General features: G+C 34.6%; 1 protein-coding gene across 3 annotated transcripts in view; it reads left to right on the forward strand.

Annotated features, from left to right (window-relative positions):
* Positions 1 to 22,741, forward strand: part of atl (atlastin GTPase) — a 315,725-nt gene that overhangs the window by 236,408 nt on the left and 56,576 nt on the right. For all 3 annotated transcript variants that reach the window (XM_090400775.1, XM_090400777.1, XM_090400776.1), the window contains exons 10-11: positions 4,448 to 4,504; positions 15,999 to 16,070. In XM_090400775.1, the coding sequence (XP_090256901.1) occupies positions 4,448 to 4,504; positions 15,999 to 16,070 (129 nt within the window). The remainder of the gene's footprint in view (positions 1 to 4,447; positions 4,505 to 15,998; positions 16,071 to 22,741) is intronic.

Raw genomic sequence — 22,741 nt, forward strand, 5'->3', positions numbered from 1 at the left:
CAGATGTTATCCATGGCCTTAAAATTTGTTCTTCCCTTTGCAAACCTGATCATTTTTTTTTTTACAGTCCAAATCGTATGTCATTTTACTTCCCAAATATGTGAATTGTTCTACATTTTCTATATCAGTTCCATCCACTTGTATCTTTTGTTTCATGTTCTTCTCACCAATACCATTGTCTTTGTTTTTTCCAAGTTCATAACAAGTCCAAATCTTTTCCCTTCCTCATTTAACAGTTTCAGTGTTTTTTTGCAGTTCTCTTTCGTATTGTTCAATAATAACAATGTCATATGAATCTCAGATTGTTAATTCTCATCCCGTGCACTGATATTCCTTTTGCATCTTCCTTCATTTATCCATTGCTCCTTCTAAATGTGCAATGAAAATGTTTGGTGATATTGGGTTCCCCTGTCTAGTATCTCTGCTTGTTTTAAACCATTTCCCCAAACCTATTCTAACTGCAATAACTGTATTCTTATAAACATCTTTTAATATTAAAATTAATGATATAGGGTGTGATTTAAGCAGGAATATTCAGTTGTTTGCTGATAGTGCAAAATGGAGGAAGGCAATAGTTGATAAAAGTCTTGGAGATATGCTGCAGGATGATTCAAATAAATTGGCAGTGTGAGCAGTGGACAATAATTATTAATTTAATATTGCAAAATGTAAGATAAAGCACTTTTTGAAAAAAGATTAAATGCTTTGTATCATGTTGATGGTTCCTGATTACAGGGAAATTGAAAAGGCTAGTGATCTGAGGGTGATGGCAGACAGATTTGGAGTTCAGGCCACATATTGCTAAAGTTGGCAAAATAGATCAAATGATTACATGGATGTTCAAGAACATGTTAACAAGTAAACATAGGAAGATTATTATCCCTCTTTATAAGGCTGTGATCTCTGCTGTGCTCAGATTTGGTCACCTAGATTTCTTGAGAATCAGGTGGTGGAGATATGGTATTGAAAGATAAGTGACTAAACTGATGAAAGGTCTGTGGAATGCTCACTATGAAGATAAATTAAAGGTTTGTTGGCTGCATTGTCCTCTTCATGAGGATAATAAAGCATTAGTGCTTCATGAAGAGGGCACTTTTCGACGCATAAACATTGCATCACATTCACGTTAATAGCCCAGGTGTGCTTTCAAAATGCATACACCTTTGAGCCATTCGAAAAGATGTAAAGAGGGCACAGCAGGTCAAATTCTTAGCGTTTTAGTATTTCTAAACTGCTCAGATGACGAGACTGGGCAAGCTAATATTTTGAGCTCACCTAGCAGTTATGATTGGTTATTGTGTCAACCAATCCAATTGGATGTTGTCACTTGTCATGAGTTGAGTGCTTACAGTATCCGATGGCTGTATTACAAACAGCTGTTACACATGTTTTCTGGAACTGAAAATTTGAAAGTGGATGTTAGGAGAAAAGCCTAAATGTTTCTCTTGCTATGCAGTATAGCACCTGTTGATGTTGCAAAGTTTTTTAATGGTATAGAAACATTTTTATTCTAATCTGTGGAAACAACAAACAGTAAAAAAAATCTATTCCTGAATAAAAATGAATATTCTATGTATTATAAGACGTTGTTGATCTAACAACAAAATACCAGCATATGTGAGATTGATAAGACAGGAGAACTGCTGATACTAAAAAAAAAAAAAACTGATGAATGTATATTCTCGTTAGTGTGGATAATTTTGATAATGATCAGATGTTATGTATACTGAGTCTCAGTAAACAAAAGAAATTTCTTGGAAAACGGAGTGAAATATGCACAAACCAGAGAAATACACATAACACGGGCAACAAATTTTACGAGATGATTTGCTGCTCTATCAAACGATATTTATTCCTGCCATTCTCTCTCAAGTTTTTTTTTTTTTTTTAATTATGCTATCATAAATTCACTTATTCATGTCTAGACTTTATAGGATCGTGCTATTCGCTCTACCCAGCAACTTATAGGACACACATATCACAAATGTTAATTATTAATAATTCGTTTACCATTAATGAAAGTATTTCTACTCACACTTATTCTTTCTTTTCATTTCCTATTCTAACATGTCTTATAAATGATGGTTCACATATTTTCAACTTGGAGTACTTCAAATATATCAACCAAATATAGCATTCTCCTTCATTGTTGTTTTCTAATAAATCTTAAAACAAACAAATGTTTCCCCACTCTACGCAGAAGTATTCAAAGTTATCCTGCAATTAATTGCATTGGACCAATTAAGATGAGCGCTGATGCGCTATGCACTAACTTGCATACATCGATAAAAATGCAATTATGCGGTCATGGGTGTCTGCAGGGGGGGGGGGGGCAAATGGGGAACCCCCAGGCTCGAGTAAAAAATTCCACAAATTATTGGAAAAGTGATTGAGATATGTAACCTTAAACCCTCGACCATGGAGAGCTTTGTTTGTCTTAAAATTTTATCATGAGTTGGCCTATTTTGGCCCATGGTGGGGTAGCCATAGAATACTTTTTTATTGCAGCAATAAAACACGTGTTCCTGTTTTTGGTTCATCTTTTTCTGATTTGTGAACAGTGAGACAAGTTCACTTGCCCTCTGTGTCTAGTGAGTCACTGAGTGAAGTGTAAATTTATAGCAAAACAAATTTAAACAGAAAAATACATTTTTAAAAGATAAGTGTGTGTAATTTAATATTATTTTACTTGTTTTAATTTTTTTGCTTTTTAACTGAAATAATTTAATTTAGGATTTTGGGATTAATTACTTGATTTTTAATAAAATATGCCGATCAATTTTTTATATATGAAATTGTACTGAAAACTATTAATTCTGAATACTTCTTTTTTTCCAAGAATTAAAGATCATTGAAATCGATGTAAAATGAAAATAATGTACCGTATTTATAGTTTACATCGATAAATAATTACATCAAAAATGTTAAACAACGTTTATTGATGTATTTGTCTCCAAGCTTTGCACACCCATGCATACGGTCAAATTGACATGAAATTTATAGTGCATGTTGTATAACCCACACGACAGCACACTCAACCGAAATGGGCACGCAACGCCACTGGTCTTGAAGGTATTGTGTGAATAATGGGTAGTATGTATCCCATGTGATGAGTTTTTACTCCATGATTTTACTTCAGTGATACAACAAAACTACTTTTTTTTCTTGCATCTGCAATATAGTGATTGTTGATGAGGGTGCATTCACTACATAAGGACAGCTACTTTTAGTCTTCAGACAGTATACGTGTAGGGAGTAAAAATTGAAAGTGATATGTATGAAAGAAAGAAATACACATAACAAGCACAATTAATTTTACAAGATGATTTGCTCCTCCATCAACTCACATACTAAGCTAGCAATGTATGCAGTCTGTTTCTTATATTGGTTATCGATTTATATTTTACAACTCTCTTTCCATCTATTCCTAATTTTTTTTAATTATGCCCATCATAAATGCAAATGTGAAAGTCTAGAGTATAGGATCATGTATTCTTCACTCCACTCCCAGATACTTATAACAAACATACACATAATATCACAGATGTAAATTATTCATAATCCATTTTACAGAACTGCAAGTATTTTTATTCACACCTATTCTTTTTCTTCCTTATATTTGCTATTCTTTACATCTTTTAGTAAATCAAATATATCATTCTCTTTAGTTATTGTTTTTTAATATCTTACCCCTTCTTGATATATTAATCATCCCCTCTCCCACTATATAGGATTAGTTACAATTGAAGAAACTGTCACAAAAAGTGGCACATCCAATGACACACTGGCATGAAATTGTGAGGTGCCATGGTAATTCTGCTCACTTTGCCAGATTGGTTAGGTTCACGGCAAGAGAGCTACTATTGCCCCAACATGAATGTGTTAAACTTCAGAGAAGAATTCACATTCTTAGAGAACATTGTTAGTCAAGGAGAACTCTCTTGAAAGTGCAACAACTTCCTGCTTCACCAGTATTTGGTTCACTTTTTTTACATATGAAATATCATGATGGTGACTCTTAAGTGAAGAGAATGTCTAAATTTCCTTAATCTAAGATGTTTATGCAATTTTTTTTTCCTATGAAACGATAGATCAAAATCAGTTAACTTATGCAACCTCTAAAGTTTGACACTTTTTTTTTTTTTTACAGGCCTCCTTTTTTCTCCCTTTGTGCCAAAATTCTCCCATAATCTTAAATATACAGAACAGTTGTATTTCTAAATTTGTTTTTTCTGTTGTTTAAAAAAAATATATATGCACAATTATCACTTTTCTTTCAAAAAATCAAATTTTTAGGACATTCTGACCATCAGGAATACATTACATAGAATAATAGTATCTAAAATTTTAGAATATTGTATTGCCCAGATTAAATCACTTTTCAAAACTGTAATAGTAGCTAATTATACTTGAAAATAGTCGATTTTTATGTTTTCATTTGTTTTAGGCCTATGTTAATATTTATCGAGGAGATGAACTGCCAAAACCAAAAACTATGTTAGAGGTAAGTTTTGTTTGTAGTTGGTGTCTCTGCATGCATTCTGCATATTAAAATAATTTAAATGATTTTTTTTTCCATGGTATTTATAAAACAGTTTTTGTACCTTTGGCCACTGGTGTATCATATTATTGGAATGTCAGCAATCCTGAATTTGATCTACAATGAAGAATAAATTTCTTCTGATCTAAGAATTTTATTTAGAGCAGTTCTCATAAGAGGTTGAAAAAGTGAAACATGTAGTACACTAGGTACTGTAAGTAAGCTGTGGGTTGGATAACAATAAAAAAAGTAATCTAATCCACGGTTATTCAAATTATTGCAGATTATAGTTCATAGAAAATATTGAATATGCTTATTTTTAGGTCATAAGTAACAGGTGAGTGGAGATTAACTGATTTGCCATTTTTAGTGTTACATGCTGTGAGATAAAAAGATCCACCAGGACGATGATATAGGTGGACACTTAAATGGTAATTCCGTGTATAGGAGATTGTTTGACCTGCAGTACATTAATACCATGAATATAAAGTTGAGGAGAAAGAACCTTGTTAACTTTGATAATATAAGAGAAGAAACAAAAGTCAGCAGTATATTAGAAATTAAATGAATGAATGAAGAAGAAAATTTGTTTTGTGAGATTTGTGAGTTAAACTGTAAAGGAGTGTTGAATGTCCTGCACTTATTTTAACAGATTTAAAGAAACATTGAGGAATTACCAATGTTTTCTGATAAATACCAACCATTGAAACAGTTGTAATATTAAAACAGAAGAAACAATGTCTATGTATAAGAGTGGATTGAGTTAGTGAGAGATGGGTCATTAATTAACCTTGTTGCTTTTCAGCACTGAGTCGAGTATTTTTGTGGGATGCTTCATTGCATCATCCCCCATATATGAGAACATTATTCAATATTCAATAATTATGAAATATTAGTTCTAAAATGGTAGAGAAGTTTCACTACAATAAACTGATAGTATTCTCATAGTACCATACAAGGCATTCAACAAAAGAATAGCATTCTTTGTTGAATGGTTTCTTTGTAGTTTTATTACCTTGGTGCCACTAAGGAGCCATCATGGAGGTCCACCACTAACTGTTGTTCATATTAGTGTGGGACACTAACTTTGCACTGAATTTTTCCTGATTAAGAAATCTTTGCACAGAGGATGCTGCTATTCTTGACTTGAAAATTAATGATTTTTGTGTCTTCGTTTAGCCTTAATTATATAACATGCTATTATATAATTAAGGGTCTTCATAGCCTTTGTTGTTTTGGTTGTAATTCATCATCATCATCAAATTCCTGCCATGTACCCTCAAGGGGTGTACAGGATATGATAGTACTACATGAAAAATTTACATCATTACTAACTTCCTATCTACAATTTTCCTCCAGATCAGTCTGCTACTTGTCAAGACACGAATATTATCATCAGATCTTATATTTCTGTCGTCTAAGGCACTTTGTACCCTATCAAACCACCTATATCTTGGTCTTCCTCTGGGTCTTTTTCCTGCCAACTTGGCAGAGAACACTTGTTTTGCCAATCTTTCCATGCCCATTCTGTTTAAATGACCATACCACCTGAGATTAGCTCTGCTAACGCATTCCTGGATGCTGACAATGTCAAGTTCTTTCCTAATATCCTCATTTTTAATATGATATTGCCATTGATGCCATCTGTTCACGCCTCTAATCTTTCTCAGGACTCTCATATCTGCGGTCTCTAATCTTTGGTCAAGTGTTTTACTTCTGACCCAGCTCTCAGATCCATCAGTTAAAACTGGTTTGATCACTGTCTTGTATATAGCTAATTTAGTGTTCTGACTAATTTCTCTTTTATTCCATATGAATTTATTCAATTGACTTCCTACTATACCAGCTTTATTGATTCTGTCGTCTATTTCCATATTTATTTACCATCTTCACTAAAAATCGTGCCTAAGTAGGTGAAATGTTTTACTTGTTTCACAGGTTCTCCGTTCACAATGCAGTTGACATTTTCAATGATTCTGCCTATTTTCAGTGTCTTTGTCTTTTTATTGCTGACCTTCATACCACATCTATTACAACAGCTATTCAATTTAGTCAGAGAATCTTGCAGACTTGTTGCGGATTTATTTAGAAGTATAACATTATCTGCATAAAGCAAAGAGCTGACATTAACATCTCCAATTTTGATATCATGTTTAATACCACTTTCCTTCATAATGCGATCCATATAGATAATGAATAACAGAGCGGATAATGTACATCCTTGTCTCACACCAGATTTAACATTAAACCATTTCCTGTACTTCCTTCAATTCTAACTGCTGACTTACAACTCAAATAAAGAGTAAGTATTGCTTGATGTAATGCTCCATTGACACCATATAACTGTAGTGTATTGAATAGCTTCTCTCTTGGCACCTTATCATATGCCTTTTCAGATCTACAAAACTCAAATAGAGATCTTTGTTATATTCCCATGATTTCTTCACTATTTGTCATAAAGTGAAGATCTGATCCTGACAGCCTCTATTTGGTAATTCTCGCATTCAGTTTTATTTCCCTTTTTATATATGGGTACTATGAGAGCTCAACTCCAATCAATGGGAATTCGTCTCTCTGTCCAGCCCTTCTGGACAAAGACAATGAAAACAGGCAGTATTAGACAAAGACAATGAAAACAGGCAGAAACATTGAAAATATCAACTGCATCGTGAATGGAGAACCTATAGAACAAGTGAAACATTTCAGCTACTTAGGCATGAATTTTAGTGAAGATGGTAAATTAAATATGGAAATAGAAAACAGAATCAACAAAACTGGTATGGTAGGAATTCAACTGAATATATTTACATGATAAGAGAGAGATTAGTCAAAACACTTAAATTAGCTGTATACTTGAAACACTTGATCAAAGACTAGAGACCACAGGTATGAGAGTCCTGAGAAAGATTAGGGGCATGAACAGATGGCATCATGTTAAAAAAGGGGATATTGGGAAAGAACTAACCATCCCAGCATAGCTAATCTCAGATAGTATGGTCACTTAAACATAATGGAAGAGGAAAGATTAGCAAAATAAGTGTTCTTTGCCAGATTTGGCAGGAAAAAGTCCCAGAGGAATGCCAACAGTAAAAAGTGCCTTAAAAGACAGAAATATAAGATCTGATAATATTAGAATGGCATCAAGCATTATCCTGTTAAAAATATGGATATTGGGAATGAACTGACCATACCAGCAGAGCTAATCTCAGGTGGTATTGTCACTTAAACATTATGGAATAGCAAAGATTATCAAAATAAGTGTTGTTTGGCTGGAAATAGACCTAGAGGAATGCTAAGATGCAGATGGATTGATACAGTAAAAAGTGCATTAAAAGACAGGAATATAAGATCTGATAATAGTAGAATCTTAACAGATTAATTTGGAGGAAAATTGTTGATCAGAGTTAGTAATGGAGTAAATTTTTCATGTAGTACAATTATAATTATTCTGCTATGATATCTGCTCTGATTGTGTTTTCGGATATCCAGTGGCTTTTTCCACTCTTCTGTCACTGCTTATCTCATTACAGTCTTTGAAGGTAATTATTTTAGATACCGGAATGTCTTTATCTTCAGCTTTTTTGTCACCTTTATCATTTTGATTCCTTTTTCTATTCTAGCTTTGATGATTTTTGTATCTTCATGTTATTCTCATTCTATATTCTTACCAATGTCTTCATGAGACTTATCTTGTTTAGCTGATTTTATGGCAGGTTAGCTTTCTTAATTTTTTGTATCCTTTCAGGTGTCCTGAAAGGATACATAACTTCTATTTTGATGGGGAGGAAGTGGAGAGGATCCAGAGACGAGTGACCAAGATGATAGAAGGTCTGTGGAATGAACCTTATGAGAATAGGTTGAAGATTTGTGGGTTGCAGAGATTGGATGATAGGCGAAGGAGGGGTGATATAATTGAGACATTCAAATTACTGAAGGGTTTCTATAAGATTGATCCAGAAGATATTTTGAAAATATGACTGGTGGTGGGAGGACTAGCAGCCATGCATGGAAGCTGGGCAAGAATGTGGTTAGCAGGGGTGTTAGAGCTAGGTTTTGTACTTGGAGAGTGGTGAATGAGTGGAATAAGCTTCCAGAGTCTGTTGCGGGTGCTACGACCATAAATGAGTTCAAGGTAAGGTATGATAGATACTGTGTCAATGTCGAATAGTTGTTCTTGACATGATGTTAGGGCCTCCCTCGATGAGTCTGTCGACTCCTTGGAGTTGCCTGGAACAATAATAATAACTCCTTGCAAAGGAGTTTACCACATTCCTTCTTGGCTGAATCTGTCTTTCTTTTAGCTTTGCCACCAAGTATCCAAGGTTTAGTTATTTTTTCTGATTTTCATTGTTCCTCCAGTTATATTTATATTTTTGAAGTCTATAGTTCACTCCTGAAAAAAGCCATGACAGAATTGAACAGCTTTTAAAGTTGAGCTATAGATTTTTCTTTTCAGTGTGGTATTTAGTTTTTATCATCAATGATATGTAGCATCAGGGTATGTATTAGATATTATGACAGCACTTACATGATTGTGCTTATATTATCACTGATCTCCTGTTAAGTTTTCGTATTCTCAGATATAACAACTTTTTTTAACCAACTTTAAAAACTAATAGCACTCATGCTAATAGTTTTTAATAACTAACAATACTGACTAATAACACTTTTCAAAATTATTGAAAGGAACAGCGTCAATTTGACAAATTTTAGTTTAATATTGAACCTATCAACATCTGTGTTTGGAGCTTGTATTTGGAAAATTTTCCTGCCATTGGCTAACCTGTATATGGGGGAACAACAGTAATAATAATAAGCTTCACAAGAAAGAAATTACTTAAATGATGCCCTTGAGGAGGATTTTTTTTGTCACTCATTAACTTCTAAAAATATAAGTTAGAGTAATTAATTTCATTATTTGTCTTTGACTATGAAGAATCTATAGTAATGACATTGACAGCTAATTTGATTTTTATTGTTGATCCTTCAAGTAGAGTAAGGTCACAAAATTTAGAAAAATATAGAAATGAAACCAAAGTAAATTTAGGGCAGTTTATTGGAATTCGGGATGACTGGCATTCAAAATAATAACAGAAGAGGTGTATGGTTTAACAGGAGGGAATTTAGTACATGAAAGTACTTTGAATCTATTATGTTCTGTGTGTTAGTGCACAATGCTTAAAGAATGAGCTCATCATCATCATCAAATTCCTCAACTCAGAGGATCAAGATAAGGATATTGTTTTTCCTCTTTACAGGGCCTTGATGAGACTTCACTTTGGACTATTTCTTGCTGGTCTATCTCGGTTTCTGATACGTTGGAGAGAGAGAGAGAGAGAGAGAGTGCAAACGAGTATGTTAAAAATGACATCAGGATTGTGGAATACTGATTTTGAAGACAGATTGGAAATTTGTAGACTGCAGACACTCACAAACAGGAAGAAGAGATATGATATGATTGAGACTTACAAATTTCTGAAAGGGTCATACAGTATATGAGTAGATGGAATGGCAGCTGGTGAAGTTGTATGTGACCTCCCTCAATGATTCTCTGACTCCCTGGAGGTCTCTCTGAATAATAGTAATAGAATACTATTTATTAAACAAAAATTATCTTGCTAGAGTTTTCAGGTATCAGTCTGCTTACATTTCCCCTCCCACTAACTTTTTGATTATATTTTAACAGTCATGCTAGGCAGATAATTTGTATTTACTACCATTGACATAAATAGCTTAGTAGGTCTCTGTATAAGGTAGCAGTCACTAAAATGTCTTCTGGAAAGAAGTGAAGTCTTAGCTAGTGCAGCATTTAGAACTTTTTTATACATGAGTAAGGTGTGCTCTTTTCTTAAGGAAACACAGAGGCAGATTATGAAAGGTACGATGGAGGTGGTTTCAAACATATATTTAATTCTGTGAATTCATTCTTTGAGAATTAATTGTTAGTGAATTTATTGTGTAGAAGAAATGTACATATTAAAATTTGTAGCATTTTCTGCAAATTATTTGTGCTTTATTTTCTTTGTTAAAAGAAATATTGATGATTAGTTCTCTTATAGATGAACGTAAATCTGGATTTTTACTAGAAATAATGTGATTTCAGTGGCACCATAGAAAATAATGAATGCTATATGAATAATTTTTCTGTGGAAAACTCAGTTGACTGCAGTTGAATCTCTTATATGTGAAAAGACTGATCTTGGGGCTCCGGAAAGAGTGGGAACTCAAATCAAAGATTGATTACAGGTGAAGCCTTCTGTACTGTAATCCATTCCATTTCTTGTTTTGGTGTAGATTTTTTAATTGCAAGTAAAATTAAGTCTTTTTGGAAAAGTAAGAATTATAGAATTTAATTTTCTCAAGGCATTTGATTCTTCTGAATTAGGAAATCTCTTGTCAGTTGTTTTTCCCAGATTAACCAGCACTCTATCCACCAGTAATTTTTGTTGTTTATAAATTGTTTCAAGAAGAAAAAAAAAAAAAAAAAAAAAACAATTAGAAGTGCATGACAGTATATACTATCAACTGCATATTAAATTTGGTGTTCTTATAGTTTTAGGTGGAGGTAACTCCATCTACAGCTATAAGAATTAAAAGAAATAAATAATTTAAATAATTACAATTTGAAGAAACACAGGAATAAGAACTATTACTTAGGATGACTTCCCAAAATTGGGAAAGTTTAAGGCAATCATTTTTGTTGGGGTTCATATTGTGAATGTAGGCTTTACAACTATGTAATCTCTCAAGAAGAAAATGGATCTTTTGTAGGATTTTAGTTTTGTTCTGATGAATTCTATGCTTACTACTGCATTTCTCAAAACATTCCTACAATGGAACACTTCACAAATCCTGAAATTTTAATGGAACACCTTGGTTAGACTTGAGTATCATCGGTCTCATATTCAATGTAAAGCTGAGCACACACTACAGGTATGCTGGGCCACAGCACATGGCATGACCTTGCTTGTGACTGCACATTTCCTAGAATAGATACCTCCATACTTCCCTCGCACTCTGAGGTGTCAACAACCGCAGGGGACTGAGTCAAGAACAGCACACGCTGGCCTCAATAGTACATTCCACATGCAAAGTGAGGAGCTCCTGATTTTCAAACATTTTTTAACTTATCGCAGCATGTAAAATATTTCCAGGCTCATATCAATTTTGATAATTTTTCACACAACACTTATTCGCTTTCCGTGGAACTTAATTTGGGAAACCCTGGCCTACTAGATAAGGTGTGGTTAACTAAACCAGATTTATCAGACTCTCTTGAAGTAAAATATACTTTATGTTCCTTCAGAGGAAGCTGAGCAGAAAACCCATCTGCCCATAATGAAAGCTGCAAGAACAAGGGATACATAAAATTCCAGGATAAGACAGAGAAGGATATTTGTCTTGCTGAGAGGCTGGGAAGGAATTTGATTTTCGAACTGGATGGAAAAAAACCTTGTAGGTGACTCTGGTGAGAGAAATATTGTAATTTTCTTTGATAGTTCTTTAACATATGGATTGAAATTCTAGAAACTTCTTCCCAAGGAGGATTAGAATGAAGGCCATAATTATTTTATCAGTTCTTTTGATATTATAACCATTAGAGGTGAAACTAGTTCTGATACAGTGAAAACGCATTATTTAAAACAATCAGTAGAATATCACATGTGCATGGTGAACTCAAGTTTTAATTGCACCATATTTCTGACAGCTGTAATGATGAGAAGCAGTATTAATACAATGGTGGCCTGAAAAGTTCTCGACCATAGATGGCAACACTATCTGCACACTTTTTTTTTGTTCTAAGTTGGTACATCTGTCATAAGCATCCATGTGAATTTGCAAGTTATTCTATCAAGTAGTTTGTTTTATACAGCTGTCTGAAGCAAAAGTGTTGTCTGTATCCCTTGAAATGGATAAAATGGAGTATCGTGTGGTTATAAAATTCTTTGTGAAAGAAGGTTTAACTGCAAAAGAAATTCATTTGAAGTTCATAAAAGTTTATGGGCACTGTTCTCCTTCGTTTTTGACAATTAAGAAAGGGCTGCCGGGTTTAAATGTGGCCGTACCAGCCTTGAAGATGATCCATGTGAAGGACATCCAAAGAGTGTAACAACACCAGAAATCATTGATCAAGTGCATGATATGGTATTGGATGATCAGCGAGTCAAATTGCATGAAATTGCTTAGACTATTGGCATTTCAAAAGAAGTTGTTGGATATATTTTGCATGAAGAATTGCAAATGAAAAAGCTTTGTGCAAGATGGATGCCGCGGTTACTCACAGCAGATCAAAAATGCACTCGCATGAAAATCTCAACAATACTTGGAGCATTTTAACAAGAATAAAACTGATTTTGTGCATCGATTTATTACTATTCATGAGACTTGGATTCACCATTACACACCAGAACCCAAACAACAGTCAAAATAGTGGACAGAAGCCGGTTGTTCAGCGCCAAAGAAGACAAAGTCGGTTCTGTGTTTTGGGATGCTAAAGGCATTTTGTTTATTAATTATCTTGAAAAGGATAAAACAATAACTGAGGAATATTATTCTGATCTTTTAACCAGACTAGACGAAAACTTCGTTAGAATAGACCAGGTTTGCAGAAGAAAAAAATCATCTTTCATCAGGACAATGCATCTGTCCACAAAGGTGTTTTGGCAATGGGAAAATTAAGGGATCTTCACTATGAATTCTTGGAACATCCACCCTATTCCCCAGATTTGGCTTCCTCTGACTTCTATCTCTTCCCAAAACTAAAACTCTTCCTCGCTGGTCAGCATTTTTCTTCGGATCAAGAGGTGATTGCAGCTGTAGAGGGGTATTTTGCTTGAATAAATATATTAGTCTTAAGGGAGATTATGATAACATTCAGGAAGAGGAGACAGTTATCTTCTGCTTTAAGTGTAAATTTGATTCATGGACTTAATGAATTAATTTTCCCAAGAAGTTTGTGAAGTTCAAACAAGGAAGAGTTTCATGCAGGAAAAACATCAACATGTCTGTACCAAATAGATGGCTTATGGTGTGTGTGTGGGGGGGAGAATCATTGAGAATATACTGTTGAAAATGTTCCATAAGATAATTTGCTAGATTAGGGGAAATAGGAGACTTCATTGCATTTCTTTCTATCTTCTTATGCTGTGTGTTTTGACAACAAAAGTAACATGAATTTATGAGAACTGAAATAATTTTATATTATGAGGAAAATCATTGCATAATAATCCATTGTATCAGTCAGCAAGATTTCATAAAGTTGAAACATCAAACTGATTAAAAGATCTGATATTTTATTCTTGAAATCTTTTGAAGTTTTAATGAAAGAAAGAAATTCTTGCAAACAGGAGAGAAGATATGACAGACATTTTGAGAATTTATGGGTCTGTGTTCCATTTAAACTCTAGTTTACAGTAGGTTTTAACAGAACATTTTCTTTATGTATCTTGGGAATGCTGCAAAGTCAGGGAGGTCTAGCATGATGAACTCTTAACTTTTAGGTGGATTCTTCAAAAACCATTACAATTTCCCATGAAATTGTTCTTGTTTTTATTATGTCTATCTGTTTTCAACTGTATTGACAATTCCTAGGAAACCTAGCTGAAAATTCTACAAATATTAAGTAATTTTTAGCTAATAGTTGGTTCAGGAAGAGTTCCATACAGCAAAATGCAAGTTAACGTGTCATTCTTACTATATACTTTTATCGTTGTGTCATCTTCTTACATTTTGATATTTAGATCTATCTCTATATGAAATTGGCAAACTCTCCTTCTGCTGGAAAAAAATCCATATACTCTCATCTAAATGAGAATTGAATTGAGGTCTTTTCCTTTCAAAGTGTGCAATGTTCCATTGTTCTTCCAGTTGTACTATGGAGATGCTCAGGCGTCTATAGTACAACTGGAAGGGATTATAATAATTCCAGAGATTATAAATTCCTTTTGGATTTTATGGTATTTAAAAATACCAAAAAATTTTTTTTTGGTATTTTTAAGAACCTCCTCCACTATCAGGAAAGATTTGAGTTTGAATGTCATCTAGGATGAGAACAATGTTTATAATATAAATATTTAGCTTTTCATCTGATTTCCCCCCCTCTCCCCTGCCATCTTCATAGCACATTCAGAAGGAATTTGTATGTTTATTTAACTAAATAAACATACAAATTGTATTGTTAAATCGAGTAAGTGGGATTGAACTGACTCATTCAAAACCACTTTTTTATAATATTAGTCAACAGTAGTTAACTGCAGATAGTGTTGGTAGAGAAAATAGTAAATTTGGAACAAAGTATGCCTTATTGAAGAATAGACTACTACTACAACAAAAGAATCTTTTGAATCAACAGAATTATTTATTTCCATAGTAAACTTATAGAAAGCCAGACCTCAAGCTTTGTGATTATGAAAAACCATAATCAGATATTGTGAAGTTGAAGACCTTGCTACACACACACACACAAAAAAAAAAAAAAAAAAAAAAAAAACTTCAAAGAAATGGTTTAAGAACTGTAATCTGATCAGTGCTTTGTCCAATTTCCAGTGTAATATTTTGTCAGGTTTCCTAATGCAAATTATGTAAGTTATTGAAATTCACACCATTTAGTGGTGTTATCAGTACAATACGTAAGAGTACAGCAGGATCTTAAATTGTTTTATGTTTACATTTTTTTTTTTTCCTTCTCGTAGTAAATCAACCACCCTCCATGCAAAGAAACCACTCCTCACCCTCTTGCTCACAGCCTCCTTTCATAACTTCCAGGGCTTATAAATTCAGGAACAATTTTCCTTTTGGTATTTTTAAGAACCTACTCCACTATCAGGAAAGATTTGAGTTTGAATATCATCTAGGATGAGAATAATGTTTATAATATAAATATTTAGCTTTTCATCTGAGTTTCTCCCCCCCCCCTCTCTCTCTCTCTCTCTCTCTCTCTCTCTCTCTCTCTACTGCCATCATAGCACATTCAGAAGGGATGCAATATTCGTGCTCTTTGGTTGGAAAGGATCAGTGTTTGATCATGAATTTGATCAGACAACTAAGATCATGAAGCCAATATAATATTGGCTTCATGATCTTAGTTGTCTGCCATGATTTCAACTAATTGCAGCTATCTCATGCACATGCATGCACACACAGAGAGAACATATTACATCGTGTAAAAAGTACCTGTAAAAATTTAACTTTATGAAAACTAAATGTTTTATGTGAATTGTACCTACAATAAATTGTGAGCATGCATCAGTTTGGAACTGCCATACAGATGAGCAGTAACATAAAAAAAAAAAATTATGCTGTGTATTTTGTTCACTCTACAGGATACTCTGCTTTCATGATAAAGTTTGCTTATTTAAGTTGTTTTAATGTTGAAAGAAACTCCCAAAATCATTTTAAGGATTTTTAATAAATCAAAATAAATTACATTTTCTGTAATAAGGCCATATTTCATTTTTAGGCTACAGCAGAAGCCAACAATCTTGCTGCTGTTGCTAGTGCCAAAGACTTTTATACAAGTGCCATTGAGAAGGTTAGTTTTATGAGATTTCATTGTTATAGATTTCAATGTCACTTTTTTTTTAATTGTTTTGTTATATGAATTGTGTACACAGTGAATCACTAGTACACAGAATTGTATACTAGTGAATCACTCCATATATACAAGCTCAGCCATTGTATAATAATATAATATGGAGTATAATAGTAGAGAAAGAAAAGTTAAGCTAAGAAGGATGTTCCAGTCATTAGTTTGTCACCTATAATATGTTATATATATATATATATATATATATATATATACACACACACACACACACAGGGTGATTCAGAGGCACTTTTTCGTCATACAGTGCATGATCTGAACTCAAGCAGTGAAGCGCTAGGGGTTAGCAACTACTGTGTCAGGAAATGAAGAATCACAAGAATGACAGAGGAGATTTGAAACAATTGCAGAAATTACAGAACATAAATTAAAGAATTTTATTGAACAAATTACAGAAACTGCTCAAAAGAGCAACCGGCAACATCAATGCAGGCTTCACACCTTCGACGTAGTGATTGGCGCACATTGCCAAAAACACCAGGAATTTCTCGTACAGGTGCAGCAGCAATAGAAATCCTGGCAATAAGGTCCTCATTGGAATTGATGGGGCTATCGTAGATCAGACTTTTCATATGGCCCCATAGGAAAAAGTCTAGACATGAGAGATCAGATGATCATGGCAGCCAAGCGATGGGGCCACCCCCGACCAATCCATTGTCCTAGAAATGTTGCATCCAAGGTGTTCCGTACATCCATGCTGAAATGGGGTGGCGCTCCGTTGTGTTGGAACCACATATGCGTTTGAATGTTTGCTGGAACAGGGTTCAGTAATTCTGGCAAGACCTTGTAAAAATACGAGGTACATTCTCCCATTCAGTCATGCTGGCAGAAGGTATGGGCCCAATCAAATGGTCATGTAGGATTCCAGCCCAAACATTTATGGAGAAACGCCACTGGTACGAATGTGGACATGTAGCATGCGGATTTCTGCTCACCCACACATGATAATTGTGGGTATTAAAAATTCCCTCACGTGTAAAGGTGCATTCATCAGCGAATAAGACGTGCATCAAAGTCCGGCTGTACTGTGCAAAATGCACACGAGGCCGGCAATCTGCAGGTGTCAAGGTGTGTACCCTCTGTGCATGGTAGGGATGTAATTGTTTGTCTCGTAGAACTCGCCACACTGCCAATTGGGGTACACGTACGGCATGAGAAATTGCTTGCGTGATACATTCGGGATGATCTGCAAACCTACATAGAATTTCTTCTAACACGTGGCGTCCTCACACTCCTTGCACACCCTGTATCCTGCATGCCGCTGACAAAGGAGCCCATTTTGCAGATATTGGTGCAATTGCCGAAAGGTTTTACGATCAGGCACGCGTCTGGTCAGAAAGTGTTCTCGGTTCAGTCTTTGGGTTTCCCTCGCATTCCCGTCCGCAGCTCCGTAAATGAAATGCTTGTCAGCCTTCTCTTGATTTGTGAAAGAATCCATCCTTTTTGCACTCCACGGTAGAAATAGTGACTGCAAAAACCAGTTCTTATAAGTGTTCACTGGAAAGTGCCCTCTAGCGCTTCACCGCTTGAGTTCGGACCATGCATTGTATGACAAAAAGTGTTTGTTTAGGTGTGTTCTATCACCCTTTAAAGTTTGACCCAAGAGTTCTGAATCACCCTGTATATAAAAAACAGACTGTCCTTTTGTTGGATTTGGCATATACTGCTTAGTGGCATTAGAACAAAAGATACTAATATTAACAGATATTAGTATCTGTTAATTCTTGCAAAAATTCTTTCCCGTGGTGAAAATAATAGAATGTGCATCAACCCATTCTGCTAACATATATAATTCTTGCTTGTTAATGACAATACAATGGATACATTATGATAAGCACGTGCCAGTTTTCCATTCCCTGTATTGATCTCAACACTACTGGTTCCCCAGATACTTTATAATTTATTTCCTTTTTCCACATTAACCTCCTTCCATTGTGACATCCCTTTTTGTCTCCTGTCACACTTAAAAGCAGTTGTCTTATTACAGTCTGTTTCAATCAACTTGAAAGTTTTTTAAATTCTCTCACTGCACTTTCATTATGTTACTTCTCAGATTATTCTTGTGAGGCAACTCTGTTTAAATTCTTATACTACAGATTTTTCTTGTAAATGCTGCCTTCAAAATTAAATTCAAAAGGATTTAATTTTGATACTATCTATATTATACTGTAATCTTATCAGTCTTGCATTTAATCTTTCTCAAGCACCATTACTTTTATATTACCACCATTATATAGGTACGTTGCCTTTTTTTATAGGTTGGACGAATAGGGAAAACAGCTAATCTGTATCTAGCTACATCTACAACTCATTCATCTCAGTGGGAAGCTCTACTTTTGTTTGGCAGTTAAATCATTTATGTGTAACTTGATACAACATAATGGCATTTACATTTAATCAAAAAGAGAAGCAAGCAGAAATGAACTGCTGCATTGCTAAAAATGCCTTTGCAAAGATACCATCCATATGTTGATAAGCATTTCAAAAATTTAAGCAAGGATGATTAAAAGAACAGCCAGTTAAATACAGTATCAACTGTATTTATATTTTGACATTTGATTTTAACCAAATGTTATTGGATGTTTGCTGCTGAAACATACTAAGGAGAATACTAAATCTCTTTTGGATGTCTAGAGTGAAATATCACAAGTAACTAAGACTAGTGTGAATTTATTTTTATTTTTCTCACAAACCAAATATGCTGCTGATATATATTTTAAAAAAAAAAAGTAAAGAAATTTTCATTACCATCACATTTGCAGGATTCGCTTTTTTTCGCACATTTGCCGCTTCGAATTGGCCTGCTTGGACCAAATTTGAAGAACAACCATTATCTACACTGCAACTGTTCAGAATTGTAAGCACTGTCATATGCTGGTAAAAGTTTTTGTTACATAGATGCTGATTTAAATCTGTTTTTGGAATCTACTACAGATTTATAGCATTACTCAATCTGAAATGTGGCTGCTTGGTGCACGTGCATGAACGTGTGCACACACATACAAAATTGAGAGATTTATGAGTTTCTTTACTGTGCCTGTAGTGGATGCCAATTAGGACTGTAGGGTTATGGTAGCATATTGTTTATCATCCTTTCATGTGCCTGTATGCATATGCCTCAGTGGTCAAGGTGAAAGAAATATCACTCAAAATAATTCAATAAAATTTAGTTATCATTCTAGGGTATGGGTGGGTGTCTTCCAATATACAAAAAAAAAAGTGCATTACTCTGGCTGGGAACTATTGCAATGCTGGTGATACACTAACATTGCCATAGTATTAGCTTCAATAAATTTAAAATGTTTTAGCCTTGTCAGTTTATTCCATTAATTTAATTGTGTGTTTGTATGCTTATGTGCATCAAGGAGTTGAGCAAAAAAAAATTTGTGTATCAGAGGCGAATATTCTGGGTGTGCGGTGCACACCCACAGAATAGAAATATTGCTGATATTATATTTTTGCATTTATTCCTGTTAAAGACTCCTGTAATTGTTTCCTGGGTTTAGCGTAATTCCTAAAATTAAACATGGTATACTAATGCTTCATGAAGAGGACACTTTTCGATGCGTAAACATTGCATTACATTTGCATTAATATCTTGGGTGTGCAGTTGCATATACTGACACCTTAGAGCCTTTTGAACAGACATACATGCAGATGGTGCATTGTGTCAAATTTTTAGCATTCCAGTGGTTTTAAACGACCCGGAATCAAAGCAGGTTGTGTGCTGAGACAATAGCAGCCAGAAGTCGTAGTGGCTGTGATTGGTTATTGTGTGAAGTAATGCAATTGAACGTTGTCATTTGTCATGAGTTGCTGTTTTTGTTTCTTGAGTTTCATCTGTTTTACATGCCTGAAATGTGAACAGACATGTTTATGACAACGATATAGACAAGTTTTTAATATATATTTATAATTTGTATAAATAATTAACTTTTTGCCCATATTTACAATGGGAAGCAGTGTTGACAATCTAATGACTGTCCCTTTTCTGCCAGAGCATTCACAGATTATGTGATTATAATCAAATGAGGTTCGAACTTGTATATAAGTAAAATTAGTTATTTCAGCCTTTCGTTGGTTCAGTCTGGAAAAATAATAATTCCCGAGTGATTACTTTTTCCGATTTCTGTGCATATTATATGGCTGTATTTAAAAATTGTATCAAAATTCACATTATTCGTGCCTCACTCTAGCATTTGCCAATGGGAATCTAATCTCACCACAGAGCATAAACCCTTTGTGCTTCTGTGATGTATTGATTGTAGTTTTATTTTGTCTAGTTAATCATTGTTACGTGCAAGTGCAGTTTAGTTAAGTGAACTCTTGATATATGTATATTATATCGAGCTAAAGAATGAATAAACATTCATGTTTTCTTTACCTTATAAAGTTGCCTGATCTCTAAATCAATGCACCACTCGCTAAAATCCGAACCTGTGCAAATTCAAATGCGGAGAATTGGCTACAACTGCATGTAGAATAAGTTTGTTAAGCATTTGTAATTGGGATTGCTGTTTGTTAGATTCTAGAATCTAAAATAGTCTGTGTGTGTTTACTCCATGACAAGGAGATCTCTCTTTTATAGGAAATAAGATGGCACAGTGTTATCAAACAAATTTTTCTTAATTCTGAAAGGGAGTTAATTCTGGATTTTACATTCAAAGAGGCTTGACTCTAGCCCAAGACAGACTCTTTGTCTGCTGAGCTTTGCACTCATAACCAGCCGAAGGAATAGGATTTAGCTAAAGCAGATTATAGTAGCAGAGGGGTCAAGGATAGATAAATAACTGTGTTTGTAGGTACTTCTATTTTCGAACGGAGTTGAGTAAGGATAAGGGAGAGGAATTCTAGCATACCTTGAAACACTTAAACATAAGAAAACAAGCAATAATAGCCAAAATGAACAGTACCAGTGTTTCTGATCATCCATGCAACAGGTGAAAAGCCAATAGAAAAATGTCACTTTTTTTTTTTTTTTTTTTTCAGAAGGATTTGGGAGAACTAGCAAGTTCTCTGGTTGGTTGTGATTTCTCCACCACACCTACCCTTGCCCAATCACCTTTATCTTCACTTAACACACACATATGAATATCTCCACCCACATCACAATATACTCCTTCTCCACACACACACACACATTCACTGCTACTTTCAGCATCCACTCCCTATCCACCTGGGCTCCCATGTTCCTCTTGCGTTTCTGTTCTCTCTTCTTCTCTCACACTACCATTGTTTCCACTGCCAAGCCCTTCTGTCTCTTCAGTAACACTCTCTCTGGACTTTTACTTCATCTCTTACTTTTGATCTCTTAGAGATCCATAAACCTTTATTAAATTCATTCGAAGTTAATAAAGGTTTATGGGCACTTCTCCTTCATTTTCGACAATAAAGAAATGGTCTTAAATGTGTTTAAATGTGGCCATACCAGCCTTCAAGATGATCCATGTGAAGGACATTCAAAAAGTGTAACAACACATGAAATCATTGATCAAGTGCATGCTATGGTATTGGATGATCAAGTCAAATTGCATGAAATTGCTTAGACTATAGGCATTTCAAAAGAAGTTGTTGGATATATTTTGCACGAAGAATTGCAAATGAAAAAGCTTTGCGCAAGATGGATGCCGCGCTTGCTCACAGCAGATCAAAAATGCACTCTCATGAAAATCTCAACAGTGCTTGGAGCATTTTAACAAGAATAAAACTGATTTTGTGCATCGATTTATTACTATTCATGAGACTTGGATTCACCATTACACGCCAGAATCCAAACAGCAGTCAAAACAGTGGGAAACCGGTTATTCAGCGCCAAAAGAAGACAAAGTCGGTTCCATCAGCAGGAAAGGTCATGGCATCGGTGTTTTGGGATGCTGTGTAATTCTTCTCTCAAACAGAATGTAATTCTTCTCTCAAACAGTGCTACGAGGGTGGTCTGAAAAGTTCTCGGCCTCGACCATAGATGACAACACTATAAGCAAGATTTTTTTTTTTTTTTCTAACTTGGTACATCTGTTATAAGCATCCATGTGAAATTGCAGCCATTCTATCAAGTAGTTTGTTTCATACAGCTGTTTGAAGCAAAAGTGTTGTGTGTATCCCTTGAAATGGATAAAATTGAGTATCGTGCAGTTATAAAATTCTTTGTGAAAGAAGATTTAACGGCAAAAGAAATTCATTCGAAGTTCATAAAAGTTTATGGGCACTTCTGCTTCATTTTCGACAATTAAGAAATGGGCTTAAATGTGTTTAAATGTAGCCATGCCAACTTTGAAGATGATCCACGTGAAGGAAGTCCAAAAAGTGTAACAACACTGGAAATCATTGATCAAGTGCACGATATGGTATTGGACGACCAGCAAGTCAAATTGCGTGAAATTGCTGAGACTTTAAGCATTTCAAAAGAATGTGTTGGATATATTTTACATGAAGAATTGCAAATGAAAAAGCTTTGCGCAAGATGGGTGCTTCGCTTGTTCACAGCAGATCAAAAATGCACTCGCATTAAAATCTCTGAACAGTGCTTGAGACGTTTTAACGAGAATAAAACTAATTTTGTGCATCAATTTATTACTATCGATGAGACTTGGATTCACCAT

The sequence above is a fragment of the Typopeltis vanoorti genome, chromosome 11 (assembly GCF_054136105.1).
Source record: "Typopeltis vanoorti isolate ZY-2024b chromosome 11, IOZ_Tvanoo_1.0, whole genome shotgun sequence".
NCBI classification, from domain to species: Eukaryota; Metazoa; Arthropoda; class Arachnida; order Uropygi; family Thelyphonidae; genus Typopeltis; species Typopeltis vanoorti.